The sequence below is a fragment of the Coenobita brevimanus genome, chromosome 90 (genome assembly GCF_032717465.1).
Source record: "Coenobita brevimanus isolate Jiangsu-jjx chromosome 90, ASM3271746v2, whole genome shotgun sequence".
Classification (NCBI taxonomy): domain Eukaryota; kingdom Metazoa; phylum Arthropoda; class Malacostraca; order Decapoda; family Coenobitidae; genus Coenobita; species Coenobita brevimanus.
In genome coordinates, this window is record NC_137043.1 from 34,143,002 (window position 1) to 34,163,337 (window position 20,336).

A 20,336-nucleotide genomic window follows, 5' to 3' on the forward strand; every position below is an offset into this window, starting at 1 on the left:
CTGCGTTTTAGCCATAAGCTTTCTCTTTTTTGCATACTGATATAATAGAATAAGTCGGTAAGAAGGAGATGTAAAGGAAGCCTCTTAACCCTCTGAAGCCAGATAACGTACTCTTTAGTGTACTCTTAAAGCATCCAGATGATTTTATATATATTGAGAATAATCTCATACTGAAGAGGTTTATTAAAGCTGCATTCAACCCCTTCAGTTCGAAAAATGTATCATAAGCTGAATAAATTTGTCGGGCGATGGCAGGAATATTACTACTACTACTACTACTACTACTACTACTACTACTACTACTTCTACTACTACTACTACTACTACTACTACTACTAATAATAATAATAATAATAATAATAATAAAAACGGGGCCAGTGAGTTAAGCTTACCAGAATACACTCGTCGTCGGATAAGGAGGCTCCCTAACACCTCTCCCTAACCGGTTTATTTGGCTTATTACACTTATTATCTTTCCTTCTAATATCGCTATGATCAGCATTAATAATATACAAAAGGATATTAACCACCCATATCCAAAAATAAGTCATAAAGGAAGAGGTGCTTGGGGGATTCATTAACCAGCGAGAATACGGGCAAAAATCACCCCCAATTCATTTATTCTTCCAGCTCATTAAATGTTAATCACAGCGTTTAACATGTGTACAGTCACCCAAAGGAGTGATGGCAGAGTTTTCAGAAGTTTTCGGTCAGTCATACTGCACATCCTCATCCTTCTATGCACTGATATTGAGCGTCTGGCAGTACAGGGCGTCCGAAGGAATATGAAACTCCGCCATCACTTCTTGGGGCGACTGTACATTCCTTTAAGCTTTGTCCCCAAGCGAAGAAACACAATATTCACCCAAAACATGGCCCCCAGACTCAAGCGTAGTCCACAGAGTCGCAAATACCTTGGAAATCCCGATGACTTAGTGAAGCGGGCCCGTTCCTTGAGAAATGGTAAGATATTTGGTCCAGCTGTCTTCAGGGTATAGGGATTTAGTAGCATTTCTAAAGCCTTTTTAATCTAACTTGGGCTAAAATTGCGGCGGTCCCTCCATCTTGGGAAATTAAAAAGAAAACGAAGTCTTCTCTCTCTCTCTCTCTCTCTCTCTCTCTCTCTCTCTCTCTCTCTCTCTCTCTCTCTCTCATTCCGTACATACCACAAATTCTAGCACACTAAGTCGGCGGTGACCTAGATTCCCAGTTAGACCCACATTTTCGTTACTAATTCCTGGATCGGAGGAAATTTAATGTTATTCTCCGTGTTTGTAGTTGTTGCAGGGAAGTAACGAAGTCATTTTTCTTGCTTTAGTTATGTCTTTGGTTTTTATACTTGGCAGTGTTTACGTATGTCATCGGTGAAAGTAACAGGGAGAGAGAGAGAGAGAGAGAGAGAGAGAGAGAGAGAGAGAGAGATTCAGACTAAGACATGGAAGGAAGGAAATGTACACACACTACTGATCACAGCTGCACGTAATTCTACCCCCAACACGTGCAATATCTCGCCCTTCGCAAGACCCGTGCAGGCGGTCTCATACCTACACGGCAACTTGCGTGCTCGCCCGTACTTCAGCCTGATGCACTGCCCACTAAACCTCTCACATAATTCTCACATAACTCCGCTGCCTTGTTCATATAACTTTGTTCGTAACGCGCTTATTATTTGACTCATTTTCCTAATTAACATGCAAAAATTTCGTTATATAATTCAATAAGAAACAAGACTAAGACCTATTTATTTATTTATTTATTTTTGTACACAGAATTAACTACTGTGTTATGCTGGGTTCGATCCTACCCAAGGGCGGACATTTAAGAGCGTGCAGCTAAATATCCTTACATGTTTTCTACGTTTACTCCGTGTCGAAGTTCCCTTAGTGATTTGTAAAAACTCTCTCTCTCTCTCTCTCTCTCTCTCTCTCTCTCTCTCTCTCTCTCTCTCTCTCTCTCTCTCTCTCTCTCTCTCTCTCTCTCTCTCTCTCTCACACACACACACACACACACAAACACACACATTTTTTTTATCTTTGTATCATGGGAAAATGGGTTATTACAGAATTGTACGGAGAAGCCTGAAAATTAAGGAGTATATGAGGGAGGGTTGTGTTGTGGGAAGGGTGAGAGACTGACTAGGAGTGAGAGGTGAGGGAGTTGGGAGAATGTAAGGAAGACCAAGAAGGAGAGACAGTGTGGGATAGTATGTGGGGGAGGGTACTGTTACGTGAGTGTCGTTACTGATTAGGGACAGATTTTCGTCCTTTCGTGGCTTGTAGCTCAGTGGCAGATAAAAGACAGTGCTGTGACTTGACATTTTTTCTGTAGCACCTTTTCGTGACTAGTATCATACTCTGGTGTTCGTCAATTTTTATAACTCAGCGTTCATGATAATAAAAACATTTATTATTATTATTATTATTATTATTATTATTATTATTATTATTATTATTATCATTATCATTATTATTATGAATAGTATTATTAGTATTATTTACGGTTAATTAAGGCAAGGCAGCTCTACGGCATGATGAACGGATGGCAGTTTTTGGCCAAGGTAAAGTAAACAGAGTATAGTAAGTGTTGATTATTTTATACTGATCATTTCATTCTGATTAATTCGCATTGTCTGAGGCAACCTTCTAGCACTTCGTCTTTAGCCATTCACTGTATTTTTTGTATTTCGATTTGGGAAGCTGTCTAGCACATCTCCGTCTGCGATTTACTCTAACTGTATTATATAATGTAGCACAGGGGATTTTCTGGCACCTCATCCTTAGTGATTTACTTTATTTCTGTATTTTTGGCCATGGGGGATTTTTAGCACTTCTTCCATACGAATTTACTGTATTTAATGTTTTTATTTACCTCTAATGGTGTATTAGTATTTATTCCTTACCGATTCACTGTATTTATTTCTTCCTTAGTGGTTTACTCTGTTTATTATATTTGGCAGGGTTACTAGCAACTCTTCCTGCTGTATTTACTGTATTCTGAATTGGGACGCCTTCTAGCAATGTATCCTTGGTGATTTACTGTATTCCAAGTACTGTATTTGGGTTCATAAGGACTGTTAGTATCCCTTACTTAACATTTCGCTGTATTTTGTATTATGAGAACTTCAGCACCTCTCTCTCATTGTATTTTTTTATTATGTATAGAAGAAGGAACCAAAGGCCAGGTGCCCGCAAATTGTTCCTTCCAAGAAAAAACATAAAAAAGATAACAAACGATAAATACCACCCTAGCATTCTCTAATATGCACATTATATGAACTTAATATAGGCAGAGAATGATTGCGTGCCAAATTTTAAAAAATGCTTGTCAGGAAGAAGTGCTATAAACTCATCAAAGTTCACGAGAATTCGGTCTGAAACGTCGATTCCTTCTGAGAACTGTCGATCTGTTATAGGAGCAGCTAGACTTCTTGTGCTTTGCGTCTTACTCAACAGAGAAAATGTTGATGCTGAGTGAGGTATGGCGTACACACACACACACACACACACACACACACACACACACACACACACACACACACACACACACACACACACACACACACACACACACACACACACACACACACACACACACACACACACACACACAATCATAAACACGGCCGAAATTACACATGGCGCTTTTCAGAAATTACACGCATAAATCAACACATGTTTATATACAATCACAAACAGAGGCGAACACACACACACACACACACACACACACACACACACACACACACACACACACACACACACACACACACACACTGGCCAGACGGACAGGAAGAGCCACATTGCACTAGAGTAGGGCCGTGATTGTGGAGGGTTAACGCACATATATACTGTACATACACACACGCACACATACACACACACATATATACGTAAACACACGAGTAGGGTAGTATGTGGGGTTTCAACACACACACACACACACACACACACACACACACACACACACACACACACACACGCCCGCCCGTACGCGCGCGTGCGCGAGTAGAATAGCGATTGGAAAGAGTACACGCACGTGCAGACACATGCATATACATGCAGCACATGCACACACACTTGCATTCAAGTAGAAAGTAGAGGAATGACTGTGAAGCATTAACACATAAATACATACATACATGAATGCATACATACGGTACACTACATACACGCTGATGCGTAGTGATTGTGAAAAGTTAAAACACACATACACACGTATATACATAAGTGCATGCATACACGCATACATACATAAATACATACACACAGACGAGTAGGGTAGTGACTGTGGTGGGTTCAAAACACACACACACACACACACACACACACACACACACACACACACACACACACACACACACACACACTTCCCCCTTCCCACCCAGACAACCCCACACCCACCCACTCCCTTTCTCACCCACACACAACCCCACACCCATCCACTTTCCTCCCCACCCACACACATATGCACCTGCAACACACCTGCCTCTTCACACAATTACCAGCCCTCAGTAATAATCCCGTCCTAATTCAGTTTGGCAAATTCCCTCTCAGTTAGTGCCACCAATTACGCTAGTTACCTGTGATACAGTGAATGTAATTGGTTATGCTGATTAATTACTGGTTGTGTGTAATTGGGATGGATATAGGTATGAGGTTGTAAATAATTATTGCAGTGTTGGAAGTGGGTGGTGTGGTCTGGCTGCCGGAGTGGTGGTAATTTCACGGGTTTTGTGTTTAGCGCTTGTGAGCCAATGGTTGGGCGATTTATTTATTTATTTATTTACATGACTCTGGCCTTTACTTATTCATGTACTTGTTCAAACACGTTTGGAAACTTTCACTCATATCATTAGGCCCTCTGTTGATGGTTGTCCTACATTTTTGCTTTCATTTTCCCTATTTTGATTGGACATAGTTAACACAGTGTCAAGATTATGTAGAGAAATTGATAAAGCGAGATTCGATCCCATTTAGTTATTGTTAATTGATGCTGTTAGGCTCCTGTGACTAACTATAAGCCGAATCAAATCGTCTGGCTTCACTTGGAAGAGAATAATATAGAACACGCAGCCACGAAGGAGTTAAGAAAGATCGCTGTAGAAAGCATATGTTCTGGCCTAACGTAGATCCTTGTCCCTTTCAGCTCAGTTGATGGCCAGATGTAGTCAGACCGTAGTGTCGATTTGACCAGTAACCAAGGAGACTCATTTCGTCGTCACACCTAAGACTCATCAAATTCCATGCAACTGCAACTTAGTATTCAAAGGGCGGGAGTGACCCAGTTCCGTCATGTAAAAAAAAAGAAAAGAAAAGAAAAAGAAAGCGATTGAAGGCTTTGACACAGAAATAACGTCAGTGTTTACGGAATTTTTGTTGCGGTCCTGTTGGGTGTACTGCTAGCTCAGATTTTTGGCCTGAAGATTAAGCAGTCAGAAAAGCTTGGTCTTGAAAGGTCAAAGGTTAGTCATTAAAGTCTATAGTAATTTGGGGTGTTTATTTTTGGGTCATTTACCACTTCACGTTTTCGTTTTTCTTTTCTTTTTTTCTTTATTTACTTTTTAGGATCATTTTACACCTTCCTGTTTCTGGTTATTTTGAATTTATGATTTGAGGTCTTTTTATAATTTCGTATTTTTGAGAGTTAATGTTATTTTAGGACAATTTTACATGTTAATGTGTTCTGGATATTTTGAGTTTATGCTCGACGGTCATTTTATATATTTTTTTAAAGTTTACGTTTAGGATTCTTACACCCTCTTATATTGTAGTTCAAAAGAGAGGAAGAAGGACGCGTTATAAAACTTTGTGGTTTACTATTTGGGCGGCTGAGACACTTTGGACATACTTTCGTTATCGTCAGACCATTTTGGTAAGATATAGGAAATTGGTAATACTGAAATGGTTTAAGAGTGATAGTTCGAGACACTGAATATCCTCATTACTACTTGTGTGTGTGTGTGTGTGTGTGTGTGTGTGTGTGTGTGTGTGTGTGTGTGTGTGTGTGTGTGTGTGTGTGTGTGTGTTGCAGTCTCCAGCTCCCCAAGTAGTAGTGGGAAATATGATGATGATGATGATGAAGATCCATCCCCATTGCGCTCATCGGCTGTCAAGTGTTGGTCAAATATTAGTCAAACTGCCGAGGTTGACTTGGTTAAGTGCAATGGTGGGAAGCATATTTTGCAGTTTTAGGTGGGAAAAGAGGTGTGGGTGATGATGATGATGATGATGATGGCGATAAACCATAAATCAATATGAATGGTGGTGATGATAATGAAGATGATGATGATGGTGAACAGTGAGTCACTCTGGATGATGATGATTATGATGAACAGTGATTCAGTCTGGATGATGATGATGATGATGATGATGATGATGAGGAGGAGGAGGAGGAGGAAGAGCAACGAATCAGAGCACAGTTTTTTTTTTATATTAACTCCATCCATACAAGAGTTTTAGCCATATATTTTACTCTTGCCGCATCCAGACGATTTTATTCAGTCAAAGGGGTTTTTTCAAAGCTTTTAGCCATCATCAGTCCCCTTCACTATTTAATCAGCTGAATGAAAGCGCCTGGCAATAGCAAAAGGAAATTAAAAAAGAATAAAAAAAGCTTACTACAACTTTTAATGGCTTACGTAAAGTCATTTTGTTCCCCCCTGTGCTTCTCATCATTAGTGTGTGTGTGTGTGTGTGTTAGAGAGGCCACAACAGATGATCCCTGTGAGTGACGTTGCGTGCGTACGTGTTGCAGGGTTTTGGCAGGCGTGAGGTGAAGGCAGCTGCGTTGGGCCTGGCGGTGGTGATGGTGGTGTCCCTGCTACTGCTTTCAGGCCCGGACGCTCCCGCATCATCCCTCTTCCTCGCATCTCCAGCATTCAGGTATAGATACAAGCGGTTCTATCTTTACACCTGGTTGAATTTCGTCGAAACTTAATGAGAAATAACCAAAACTTTTCAGGTTAAAAAAAAAAAAATGGGTTAGAATATAGTTTCATTTATTCGGAACATCATTACTGTGAAGGAAATGTTGACTGCGACTGTACATCACTTTTTTGACACATTTTCACAGAAGCACACCCATAATTTACACACACACACACACACACACACACACACACACACACACACACACACACACACAGTAAAATTTTATATGTAGTGCTTATAGTTACCTTATTAGCGTGGGAATATACGAGGTAGTTAACATGTAAGATTACTCACAGATGAAAGAGAAGTAAGGAACAAATTACACACTACTCTAAAAAATGATGAATAGGAATGATATGGGTAGAGAAGTAGTTAACATGATTAGATTTCTTGGTGCACAAGGAAAGAAAGAAAGGTGGTTGGGACTGAATTTATGGCGATGCAAACTAGGATGTGAAGAAGATTGAAGAATGAAATAGCAGTCGGTGCTGATGAGGTATAAGTTGAAATGATAAGAGTGTAGTGAAAAGAGTGCAAGGAACTGTTGTGTGATTTTTGCCAGAAAGATTGAATGAATTTACTGCGAAAATTAAAATTATAGTGAGTGAACATTTCCGCAGAAGTAGAGGAGAACAAAAGTAGTGCAGAGACTTTGTAAAATAAGGTTTTGAATGCTGCAGGTTCGGTATTTGAAAGAATTATGACTTAGAAATAAGAAATATGAGAATTTATGATGATTGGTGAACAGGGTAGTTTTGGGAATAGTAGGTGTTGTATGGATCATGCATTTGCAGTAAGGTGGACAGCAAATAAAGTAAGGTAGGTAAGATATGGCATTATAGAGTTAATGAGGCATGTGGCAAGGTGAAAAAGAAGACATTAGGAAGACGTATATGTGCTGCAGAGGAGAACATGCCGAATGCTTTGAAGGGATATAGTGATAGAAAATTATATTAAGTGTTAGATGTGTTTTTGAGTAATGGGTTCATTGTCATTGTTGGCCTAAGACAAGAGGCCGTAATGTCTTCAGGTTAGTTTCCCATCTACAAGGAGGCTACTAGGAGAGGAAGGAGACTGAAGGAGAAGTAAGTGAAGTTTGCGATATTGTGAAAGTTGAAATAATCCAGATTAGATGCATGTAGAAAATACTGCGCTGCCTCCCAACAGAGAATGATTGTTGCACACTAATTCAGAGTTATGTGAATGATCGTGAACCTCTATGTTTGAAAATGAACCCAAAATAAGATTAATACGATGTTTGCTGAGAAAGTGGCTCACGGTATAATGTGCTGTGAAATGGAGAAAATTTTGGTGAAGACTTTGGTTAACTTGGTGCATTGCTAGGAGACAGTTTAATTCAGCTCAGACGAGACCCGTTGTTTGAGAAAGGGTTTTTGAGCGACCTGAGAGAAATAGTAACTTGAAAAGACTATTGTGACAGTATTTCAGAACGCTGTGTACCTGTGTTTTCGAATGTAAAGTATGCGAGAGTTATAATAATGTTTTTTCTACACACACACACACACACACACACACACACACACACACACACACAGGTAATTGTACAGGCACACACCTCGGCACGAAAGGCTCCCACAAATAACAATATCTATGAAGGTAATTTTCTCGATCAAGCGAGCGAGCCTCATATCTGACGACGAAACTTTTTATTCAGATACACGGTAATACAATGGCTGATATTTCGTTAATTAGATAAAGTAATTTCCCTTGTTTACGGCACAGCACAATTACTTTTATTTACTTATTTATTTGCTTATTTGTGTATTTTATTTATTTTTGCATTTTTATCCTACAAACCACTGACCTATTTTTTTTTTTTTTTTTTAGTTTATTCTTACTACCTACACACGATTTTCTTCCATTTTAGGAGAATCTCATGGTAGGGGTAAAATTAATGAAGGCTATATCCAACCCCTCCAATTCGAAAAGTCTCATATGCCGAAAAAAAAAAAAAATCGACTGGAGATAGCAAGTTTTAGGTGTAAAAATACGTCACCTGACGGAAGTGGTTAAATATCTTGATTATATCCAACATTAAAATTACAAAGTCTAATAAAAGTACTTACTGTGAGCATAATGAAATAATCAGTTGGAAATAATAAAAAATCTAACTGAAAATCTTTAAAAATCTTACCAAAAATCAGTAACTGTAAATCTAAAAAAAAATCTAACTGTAAATCTAACAAAAAATCACTAACTGTAAATCTAACAAAAAATCACTAACTGTAAATCTAAAAAAAAAAAATCACTAACCAACTCTAACAAAAAATCACTAAGTGTAAATCTAACAAAAAAATCACTAACTGTAAAGCAAGCAAAAAAAATCACTAACTGTAAATCTAACAAAAATCATAACTGTAAATCTAACAAAAATCACTAACTGTAAATCTAACAAAAAAATCACTAACTGTAAATCTAACAAAAAAATCACTAACTGTAAATCTAACAAAAAATCACTAACTGTAAATCTAACAAAAAATCACTAACTGTAAATCTAACAAAAAATCTCTAACTGTAAATATGGGAAAAACTATTGACTGTAATTCCAATAAAATAACCAATTGTGCTTATTATTTACCGATGTAAAATCAAAAACATATTCCATCAAAATCCGGAGAAAGACTGGCCGAACGAAGCGCAGGGCTGGACTGATGTAATCCTGCATAGATCAAGTGATTAGGGAGATTATAAATGCATTAGGATATTAGAGAGAGAGAGAGAGAGAGAGAGCAGTAGTCTTGCTTGCCTACGATATGGTCACGTCAGCTTCTGTGCATGTGTGTGTGTGTGTGTGTGTGTGTATCCTGCTCCTGTCACCTGTTTAATGTCACAGGTGGTCACGGAGCTTCATTGCGGTCACGGTAACGGTCACACGGCCTTGTATTTTTCTTTTCCCTTTTTTTCCAGTGAGCTTATTCTAAATTCATTCTAAGTAATTTTTGTATTTTTAAACTTTGAAAATCATCCTGAGTAACACTTGTACCAGTAAGCTTCTTTGTAATATTTATATTGGTGAGTTTCTATAGCCTCTTCGAAAGTCATCTAAACCCCTTCAACCCGAGAACGTCACCTTCGTTTTAGTCTTGCTGTCTGTAGACGAAAATTTTCAGCTTAGGGATTTATCGACCTGGTAGAGTTAAATGTAATCTTCAGTAATCCCCTTCAACCCCATCAGTACGTTGAAATCTTAAGTTAAATAGAATCACCTGGAGACAAGCTACAAAATTCACACCTGTTGGGCTCATCTAAAATCCACCTTCCTTACTATGTGCAGTGGCGGTGGCGGGTGGGGTGGTGGAGGTGGCGGTGGTGGTTGGGGTGGTGGGGGTGGCGGGGTGGAGGGCTCCGTGTGCACCCCCGCCACACACGTCTTCTTCCTCAAGACCCACAAGTGTGCCTCATCCACCGTCCAGGTCTGTCTCTCCCACCACGTATCGGGGTTCTACTAACATGCACGTAAAGAATACTAATGAAGGGGTTTGTCGTAAAAAAAAAAATGCAGTTAAGTTCCATAGATTAAAAAATAAATAAATAAAAAAATAAAATCGTGATCAACGGGAAAAAAAATAATCTATGATCTTTGTTGTAAAATACCCAAATTTGCAGTTAAGTGCCATAGATTAAAAAAAGAGTATGAAAACAAGATCTACAGGGAAGAAAATGTTTAATAATTCAGGAATTCGGATTAAGTAAAAAGATAAATATATTCTCTCTCTTTCTGTCGTTGCCCTCAGAACATCTTCCTTCGGTACGGTCTCAAGAACAACCTGACCTTCGCCCTGCCCCCCACTGGCAACTACCTCGGCAACCCACAGCCCTTCCATGTACGTCACCATCACCACTGGTATCTCCTGTATTTTATCAGTGTGTCCAGGCGTCTCTAAATGATTTGATTTTGAAGTTGGTTTTCTTCTTTAATTCAACTGTCATAGCGAGGAGCAAGTTTGAATATTCTAAGCCTTGGATACTTTCTTTACTGCCTAGATGATGTATATACTTAGTATGTTTATGTATAGTAATTGCATTTTATTTTACAGCCATCATCTTCAAAGTTCATATAAGAAGGAATCGGATCACATGTGCTGAGTTTTTTTTTTTTTTATATAATGATAGGAATGTTGCAGGGAAAATATTACATACATAAAAAGGGGGATCTGGACTCCTTAGAACTCTCCCCACCTCCCGTGTATCCCTCACTCATCGTTTCTCTGTAGGTGTAATACTGAACACCATAACAGGATAGTAATTCCAGGTGGCTGTAGGGATGAAACGGTACTGTTGCTCCTGTTTCACTCCCATGAATGATTGTGTGACCATTATCTCTGGATGTGCTGTTCTCCCGCTTCCATTTTCTCTGAATTCTGAATCCTACTTCACCTCATCTTTAGGTGGAAATATGGTTGGTGGTGATGATGACATTGATGATGATAATGACTTTGATGATGACGAGGAGAAGGAGGAGGATCTTATTATTATTATCATTATTATTATTATTATTATTATTATTATTATTATTATTATTATTATTACTACTTTCCCTGCTTCTGAATCATACTTCGCCCCATCTTTAGGCGGGAATAATACTGATGTCGATGATGATACCTGAATCAAACCTTGCATCTTGCCTCCCCACAGAGTAGGATGGTGGCGCAGTGGCTGTTACCTGCCAGTGGGAAGGTGGATCTCTTCGTGCTGCACACCCGCCTCAACCCCGGCCAGCACAGCGCCGTACTGCACAATGACACCTTCTGGATCACCATCTTAAGAGACCCCGCTGCCTTATACGAGTCTCTCTTCAATTTCTTCCACATGAGCCACGCTTACGGCATCCACCTTTCACAGTTCAAACATACGCCCATACAGGTTAGACTGCATTTTTATTTTAGTTTACACAATTTCATTTTATTTTACTTTATTTATTTAGGATTCAGGCTTATTTTTATTTCTTTATTTATTTATTTTAGGTTAGACTTTTATTTTTATTTTATTTATTTATTGACATTAACTATTTATTTATTTAAGGTCTGACATATTTGCATTTTTATTTATTTAGTTTATTTATTTTTTTATGAGCAGGGCAGTGAAATGGCGGGGGACAGGGTGACGTGGAGGCGATTTGCTTGTGGCCACCCCTTACGGGATTAAGGCGTCTGGCAATATATAGATAGATTTATTTATTTATTTTCCTCGACTCTGTGTACCGTATATATATATATATATATATCGACTGATCGTTCCTTGAAGCCCAGCAGTATTTCACACAGCATCACATGTCACCAGTCTGGGGCTAATACCCACTGTCCATATTAGGTACTTGCTTGGGCTGGTTCATTGAGGACTAATATGATGTTACTAGTGGAAGTGTTTTGACATGATGGAGCGTCTTGTGGAAGATCAGTAAAGTCTTTTTGAAAGAAATCGAAATCATCAGGCTGTTCCCTGACGTGCATCGAAGTCACATCCTTTTAGACAGCATACTGTGTCTCCGACCAGTTGGCCATCACGTCCCTTTCCGTAGCTCATTCTAATGTTTTCTTATCTTGGTTTTCTCCAGTCGTCAAAATAAGAAGAAACTGCACTTGTTGGTTATTGTTTATCTTTTATTTTCTGTAAAAGTAAAATTATGAAGGATATAATAGGATAGTCACGTTAATCAACACTAAATAACAACCGATTCTTTGCAGGAACTGTCTTCTGAAAGAATCAGATGCTGTTTGACATAGGCTACTCCCTCCATAGCACTTCATCATATAACTAACATCTTAATCTAGAGTCTAAGTATTTTACCAACGCAGCGATCATGATAGAGAGAAGGCAATTAAAGTTAGAGTATATAAAGAGAAGGTATGATCAGTACTCAGCACTCACCAACAACTAATTCTTCGCAGGAGCTGGCCTCGTTGCCCCGGTACGGTGGGAAGCTGGGCAAGAATCAGATGCTGTTTGACCTGGGCTACTCCGACATGCTGTCCGTGGAGGACCTGAGGGACGCCATTGATGACCTGGGTCGTCTCTTCCACCTGGTCATGATAGCTGAACTCATGGACGAATCCCTAATCCTTCTTCGCCATCTGCTGTGCTGGACGCTGCATGATATTGTAGTATTTAATAAGAACGTCCGTCGACCTGAAGTTAAACCCAAATTGGATCAGCAGACGCTACAGACCTTGCGGGAATTGAACAGTGCTGATGTGTTGCTGTATGACCACTTTTTGGCGCGCCATCGAGAAGCTGTGCACCAATTTGGCGAGGAGAGGATGGCGGAGGAAGTGAACGCCCTGCGAAGCCTTAGGGACGAGTACTACAAGGAATGCGGTGCGAGGGAGGTGAAGGGAAGGGACGCCTCACTCAGATTTAAAGAGTACTCCGGGATGGTGACAGGCTACATCACCAACAACAACACCGACCTCAACTGCCAGATGCTGTCCATGCCGGAGCTGCCCCTCGTCGATACGGTACGGCGGCTTCAGAACAGGATATTCGGAGGGTTTTCCTAGTACAGGCTCTCTCGCTGTCTACGTGTTCAGGTTGGTTAGGGTCGGATTAGGCTGGGTTTCATCACTGATCCTGTCTTTAACCCCTCCAATCCGGTAACATTTTTTTTTTTTTAATGGTTTTTTATTCTTGCTTTCTACAGACGGTTTTTATACAGAGCAGGAGAGATTTTTTCAAAATGGAGAAGACTAATGACTTTACATTTATTCTCACTTCTTACAGACGATTTTTTACATAGATCAGGAGAGACTTTTTCGAAATGGAAGAGTTGGATAGAACCTTCATTAGTCTGCATTTTGCTAATCTGATTGAAATCGTCTGGAAGTAACACGAAATTAAAAAAAAAAAAAAAAAAAGATATTTCAGCGGATTGAAGGGGTTAAGATGAGGTGAATTGTGTGAAGCCATGTCAATCTCTTCAGTCTAAAGATGTATTCCTGACTCCATTCTTCCTTTCTTCAGACGATTTTACTCAGCTTGGGGGATTTTTTTAGGGGATTTTCTTTAACTGGGGAGGTTAGATGTAGCCCTTTAACCTCTCCACTAAAAAAAATCTCCCTTGACCTAGATAAAATCGTCTGCTGGTGGCCTGATTGAAATGAATAAGTCATGGGCACGTATTCCTGTCGGATAAGGAAGCACCCTAACACCTCTTCCCAAGCGATTTAGTTTTGGAAATGGCTGGTTAATATCCTTTTGTACGTTATATATGCAATGTATGGCAATGCTGGAAGGATTTATGTGGCACAGAATAGGACAGTGAGGTGTAATAAGTAAAATAAATTGCTTAGGAAAAGATGTTAGGCAGCTCACCGACGAGAACACGTGTCATCGGATACAAGGGGTTCAACTGCCTCCCTATTCAAGTAACGCCCTAAAACTGTAGTACATTTAGCACATTTAAGTACCAGCGCAGCAATCAAATATTTTTTCCCTTCTAAGCAGACTTCTGCCTGAACTGTGTGACGTGAGATGGGAGAGTAGTGGTAGATACGTTTTGAAAGAGTAGTTGTAGATACGTTATGAAATGAGAGTAATTGTAGATACATTATAAAAGGAGAGTAGTTGTAGATACGTACAGTAAATAGTTATTACAGTACAAGTAAAGGATTTTTTAAATTACCGGTATTATTACTTTTATTAAACAAGCAGTAAGAAAACTCACAGTACATTGCATTAAAGGACGGGAAACAATTGCTTTACTGAAACTGAAATATATATATATATATATATATATATATATATATATATATATATATATATATATATATATATATATATATATATATATATATATATACAGTATATGCAGTTCCCTTACCTGTGAATATCAGTTTCGAGTCACACACTGGCCCGTATGCTCGTCGGGTAAGGAAGCTCCGTAGCACCTCTTCCTTAGCGATTTTATTTTCCAAACTACCCATTAATATCCTCATTTTTCCTTCTCATATCGTTTTAATGTTGACGTAGATGGCATGAATAACACAAAAGATTATAGTTAACGGAGCAGAATTCGGACCAAATCGGTAAGGAAGAGGTGTTAGTAAGCCTCCTAACTGCGCGAGAATACCGCCCATTGAAACGGTTTTAAAAGAATTTGTGATGTCGACCTTTGCAGTTTTCACCTACTGTAGTCTGTTTGTCTTCACCTTACGGAACTGGGCCAATACTACAACGTACATACTAAGTCGTGGTTGTATTAAACTCCATAAGCCATAATTATGAGATAGGAATGAGTCTTCTTGGTTACTATTTAATTTAACCCTGAAATCTGACTCCACCTGGTCATCAACCGAGCAGAGAGGGATTAACGATCTTTGTCAGGTTAAGGTAAACACACTATAGCAATATATTCTTAATTTACAGACAAGAACGATAACATTTTTAGCATTGTTCAGGCCTTTCTCTATACCTGAACACATGATGTTTAATAGATGAACCATTGCGACAAGTGGACATGTTGGCTGGGAGAGAGACAGGTTAGAGCTTGAATTTTTTATTTTCTCTCATGTTTCGTGCCACACAGAGCTCTATGGAGATGGGTTCTGTGTAGCCCGAAACGTTGGAGAAAATAAAGAATTCAAGCCGTAACCTCTCTCTTTCCACCCACGTGATGGTTTCTCTTCTACATTTGATATCTTCTGTATTCCACGTCTGTCTGCGGGAACCTGTAGTTTTAGAGTTTATTTTTATACAGAGAGTTGTTGATGATGTTGTTGATCTGTAGAGTATTATGGATATGAGATTTGATATACTAAGTGTTCCTTACCTTACAAGATAAGTGTATGCCTCTTATATAGGATGATGATTGTGAAGCATAACTTGTAGGCTACTAAGATTAAGGTAAACTGAAAAATATACATACCGTAGCCTCGTAGACTTTAATCAAAACAACGATCCTGGACTGCAAAGAACTGTATCGTACCGTGAGTGGAGCAGCTACGGCGTCCACTCGGGAGCCATACCTGCTCATATTTCCCAGCACCTCGCCGTGTGGAAGGATTCTGGTTCGACCCCGGCGAGGCGCTGTTTACCACAAGGGGGCGCCGGTTCTCTACACGGTGTATATACTGTAGTGCACCTGTAGGACCACCCCACAGAAACAGTTGCTTACATGTGATCGACAGGTCTGCTTGGCCAGAGAAACCAGGGTTAAGCAACAAGTGCTGTTAATTGATCCGCATTTCAGTCCTTCATCCTCTAGTCCTCTGTCGCCATAGACCACTGAAGAACGGTATTATTTCTTACATACTGAGGTGTAAATGTGGTGTGTAATGACAGAATAAAAATATCTTGTAAAGCACTGATTTTTGAATGAATAAAAGCAAATCAGACAGGTAAGGAGTAAGTGGTCCAGGCATGTCAGTGTGAAACAGTCTTGAGATTGGCTTTATTTGTCTGTCTTGATTTTACCTCTGTCGTGTTTGTCTGCCTTGATTTTTGCCACCTTGTTTATCTTGATTTTGACCTTGTCTTCCATGTCTTGATTTTGATTTACACGTATTTCTTGATTTTCGCTTTAGCTTATCTGTCTTGATTTGTTTCTTCTTTGTCTTGCACTTGGCTTAATCTTGTTTGGACATTGGCCTTACCTTGTTTGTCTTGAGTTGGGCTTTAACTTTGCATGTCTGGATATTGGCTTCATCATGTTTTTTCTTGATTTTGGTTTCTTCCTTGAGCATTAACCCTTCCATCCGATGACGTCTGTTGTTTTTAGTGTTGCTACTGAGACATCATTCAGTGAGGGAAAGTTTTTATTTATTTATTTATTTTTTTACTGGTGGGAGAGTGTTCTGTGTAGACTCCATTAACCCATTCAGTCCGACGACGTTTAAAATTCTGTTCTTGCAATCTCCAGACGGTTTTAAACACTTTTGAATTGGCTTGTGAAATAAATCGTCTATTATCAGCTAGACCAGAAACGTCATCTGGGTGAAATGCTTAACTCCACCGCTAAAAAACCTTCCTAAGTTGAATAAAATCGTCTCGGGGTAACTTAGTTGAAAAAGACGTCATAGTGATCAAGGGATTCAGTAGCCGGCGATAAGAAAATTTATCTGTAATCATCAGCTTTTTGTAGTAATATTCCCAGTTCCGGTAGAATGATAATGGCATGTAACTTTCATGCATGGCCGGAGTGGAGGTTACATAGAAAGGAAGAAAAATTTACTGTATGTTTATTTTATTTTTATTTTTGTTTTTATTTGTTTATTTACATGTTTGCTTAATTATTTTCAGAAGCATGGAGGAGAGATAATCAATAATCGTGGGGCCTTTACCATTAGATGTGACAGCTTTCCCCCTACCCTTAAGTAAGCCTGTGCCTTTCTTATTTTGTTGGCTTTTACTACAGTAAGGCTGTTTTATTTAGATTAGGAGAGACTTTTCTAACTGGAGGGATTAGATATAGCTCGTTAACCCCTTCACCATCAAGGAACTTCTCTCAGCTAAATAAAATGGTCTGGTGGAAGGAAAATTGAATATATATATATATATATATATATATATATATATATATATATATATATATATATAAGTAGTAGTAGTAAAAGAGGAGGAGGAGCAGGAAAAGTAGTTGTAGTAGTAGCAGTAATATAATAATGACTTACAATGGTAATTATTATTATTATTATTTTTATTATTATTATATACTCACCATCGAACAGAGAGCTCTAAAAACATGACACCCATGTTCACTGGTTGTCTAGTCAGACACCACCCACAGTGACGACCTCACCTTGCACGCACGGGTTCCAAATTCTAAAAGGTGACTGAAGAACTTCCCATCACATATTGCCACCAGGGACGTAGGCTTCTTTCACTACGATGACGTCTGTATTGTTCATGTTTTCTCTGATGCATTTAAGAGTGGATTTTCTGGAAGGCGTAAAATAAATAGCGCTCATTACCCCCTTGAGTGTGAAAGAAATTTTCTTTACTGAATAATTTGGCTGGAATGAAAATAAAAATACGTCCTAAGACAGAAATTCACAGACACAATTACGATCATTTTTTTTGTCGTAAAATTTGTATTAGTTAGGACAGGTAAGGAAGAGTGTAGAATTTACTGCATCCTTTTTTTTTTTCCTTTTTTTTTGCTATGGGTATCATACTTTCTAGAGGCATAGTAAGTTTGTGAAATCGAATCTTGGACTGTGGTAGCCTAGCCTCGGACTCCTACGCCTCGAAAGGGGGTAATTTGGGTCCTTGTATGTTACTGTTTTATCCCGTGGTCATCCGTCTGTCTTCACCTCGGGAACACACACACACACACACACACACACACACACACACACACACACACACACACACACACACACACACACACACACACACACACACACACACACACACACACACACACACACACACACACACACACACACACACACACACACTCTCTCTCTCTCTCTCTCTCTCTCTCTCTCTCTCTCTCTCTCTCTCGCGTGCTCCTACATAATCTCGCCTGTATTATCGCTCACTGTATCACACACGCGAGTCTGAAAGCACTGTTGTAATACTCAGCTGGTAGCGAGAAAAATTTATTGCTGTTTCTCTATAATTATCGTCAGTAAAGGTAAGCACAGGTAGACATATTGATAGATGGATTAATTGACTGGTAGATAGGTAGATAGATACAGTAGACAGACAGATAGACAGACATAAACAAAGCTTGAGAGAGAGAGACAGACAGACATAGACATGGATGGATGGAGATAGACAGGTATAGATTGTCAGATAGATAGATAGGTGAGGAATAGCACCCTCAGGTATTGTAAGAACATCTTAACGTGATGATTTGTCATAATTTCTCTTCATCATCAGACCAAATAATCTATATTATAATGTTCCGATTTCTGTATGTTTGTTGGGGTGTTTGTTATGATGACACAACAAAAGCCGCGCAGCATATCGCAGGTATGTTAAAATGGTCTAACTTGAAGAATAAAACCATTTCCAGTCCAATCGGGCCACCAGTTCCCAAGTTATGACACATTTCTGGACTTTTGACATCGAGCGGAGGCCGCCAAAGCGAGTACTATTACTACTACTACTACTACTACTACTACTAATAATAATAATAATAATAATGAAGAAGAAGAATTATGATTTAGATTTCATTCAGAGTGAACGCATCACAAATGTTGAACGAATATTATGCTGAGGCAAATATGTATAGAAAATCTTTGCGTTAGTATAGTTGCTTGAGAGAGAGAGAGAGAGAGAGAGAGAGCCGTGATGGACTGTTCCGCTTCCCTGAGTTGAGTAATCGAGTGTGAGTGAATGATTGAACAGGGATGAGAGAGCCAGTGAGAGTGAAAGTGGGTGAGCGCTTGAATAGAAATGGGTAAGAAAGGATGAGTGTTTATGAATAGGGAAGAGAGTGAGTGAGTGAATAGCTTTGAGTGATAATAAGTAAGTGAGAGAGGGTGAATGTTTGAGTGTGTGAATGAGAGTGAGTGATGAGCAACAACAGGGAGCGAGTGAAAATGTGAGTGAAAGTAAATATGAGTAACTGAATGAATGAAAGTGGGTGAGTATGGATGAGTAACAAGGAGTATGTGAACCATCTCAGGCACCACAGTCACCACTACTACCACAACCACCACTACCAACTACAACAAGCACTATCATTTCTACCTCAACAACTACCACTACAACTATCACAGCAAGTACTACCACTATTACCAGCATCACTGCCACCACTATAACCATTACCAATACCACAACACCACTACTTCAACCATCACCACCACCACCACCACCACCACCACGATAAGCACCCCAACCACCACCACAATAAATGCTACCACCACAAACATTACCATAAAATCATCCACCACAGCAGTCACCACCACCACAGCCATAACGATCACCACTACCACAGCCACAACAACTCCTGCTACCACAATCACCACTGCCACGACAACAACTACTTAAACTGTCACCACTACAACAACTATCACCACCACCACAACCAAAAGCCCTTCCACCACCACCACCATCTACCACAACTACCACCATACCAGCCAGTGCAGCTGCCAGTACCACACCAGCATACCTACCACAACTACCATCACCACCACCACAACTACCACCACTACAACCATTCCTTCATCATATACATACCAACTCTTTGAACCTTCATCCTCTCTCATCTTGAAGTAAAATGGGAGGGATTAGGAGATGAGAGAGGCGTGGGTGAGAAAAATAGATGATGAGAGAGAGAGAGAGAGAGAGAGTGTACTGGATAGAGAGGTAGGGTGAGAAAAAGATGATAATGATGAGGATGAGAGAGAGGGGGGAAGGAGAGTGAAAGAGAGTGAATATTCAAGTTCTGCAGAGAGAGAGAGGAGAGAGAGAGAGGGTGGGGGGAGGAGAGTGAAAGAG

At 39.5% G+C, this 20,336-nt stretch overlaps 1 protein-coding gene across 1 annotated transcript; it reads left to right on the forward strand.

The window, feature by feature from the left end:
- The first annotated feature begins 872 nt into the window (after nucleotides 1-872).
- On the forward strand, nucleotides 873-13,447 carry LOC145411667 (galactosylceramide sulfotransferase-like). Its single transcript, XM_080281673.1, has 6 exons — nucleotides 873-992; nucleotides 6,754-6,881; nucleotides 10,225-10,363; nucleotides 10,685-10,774; nucleotides 11,586-11,813; nucleotides 12,839-13,447. Exons 1-6 carry the CDS (start codon nucleotides 873-875, stop codon nucleotides 13,445-13,447), a joined length of 1,314 nt encoding a protein of 437 aa, XP_080137799.1.
- The last annotated feature ends 6,889 nt before the right edge of the window (nucleotides 13,448-20,336 follow it).

Coding starts and splice junctions, on each gene's coding strand:
- LOC145411667 (XM_080281673.1), top strand. CDS start 873: ATGGCCCCCAGACTCAAGCGTAGTCCACAGAGTCGCAAATACCTTGGA. Junction 6,882..10,224: donor CTCGCATCTCCAGCATTCAG/GTATAGATACAA, acceptor TACTATGTGCAG/TGGCGGTGGCGGGTGGGGTG. Junction 11,814..12,838: donor TCAAACATACGCCCATACAG/GTTAGACTGCAT, acceptor AATTCTTCGCAG/GAGCTGGCCTCGTTGCCCCG.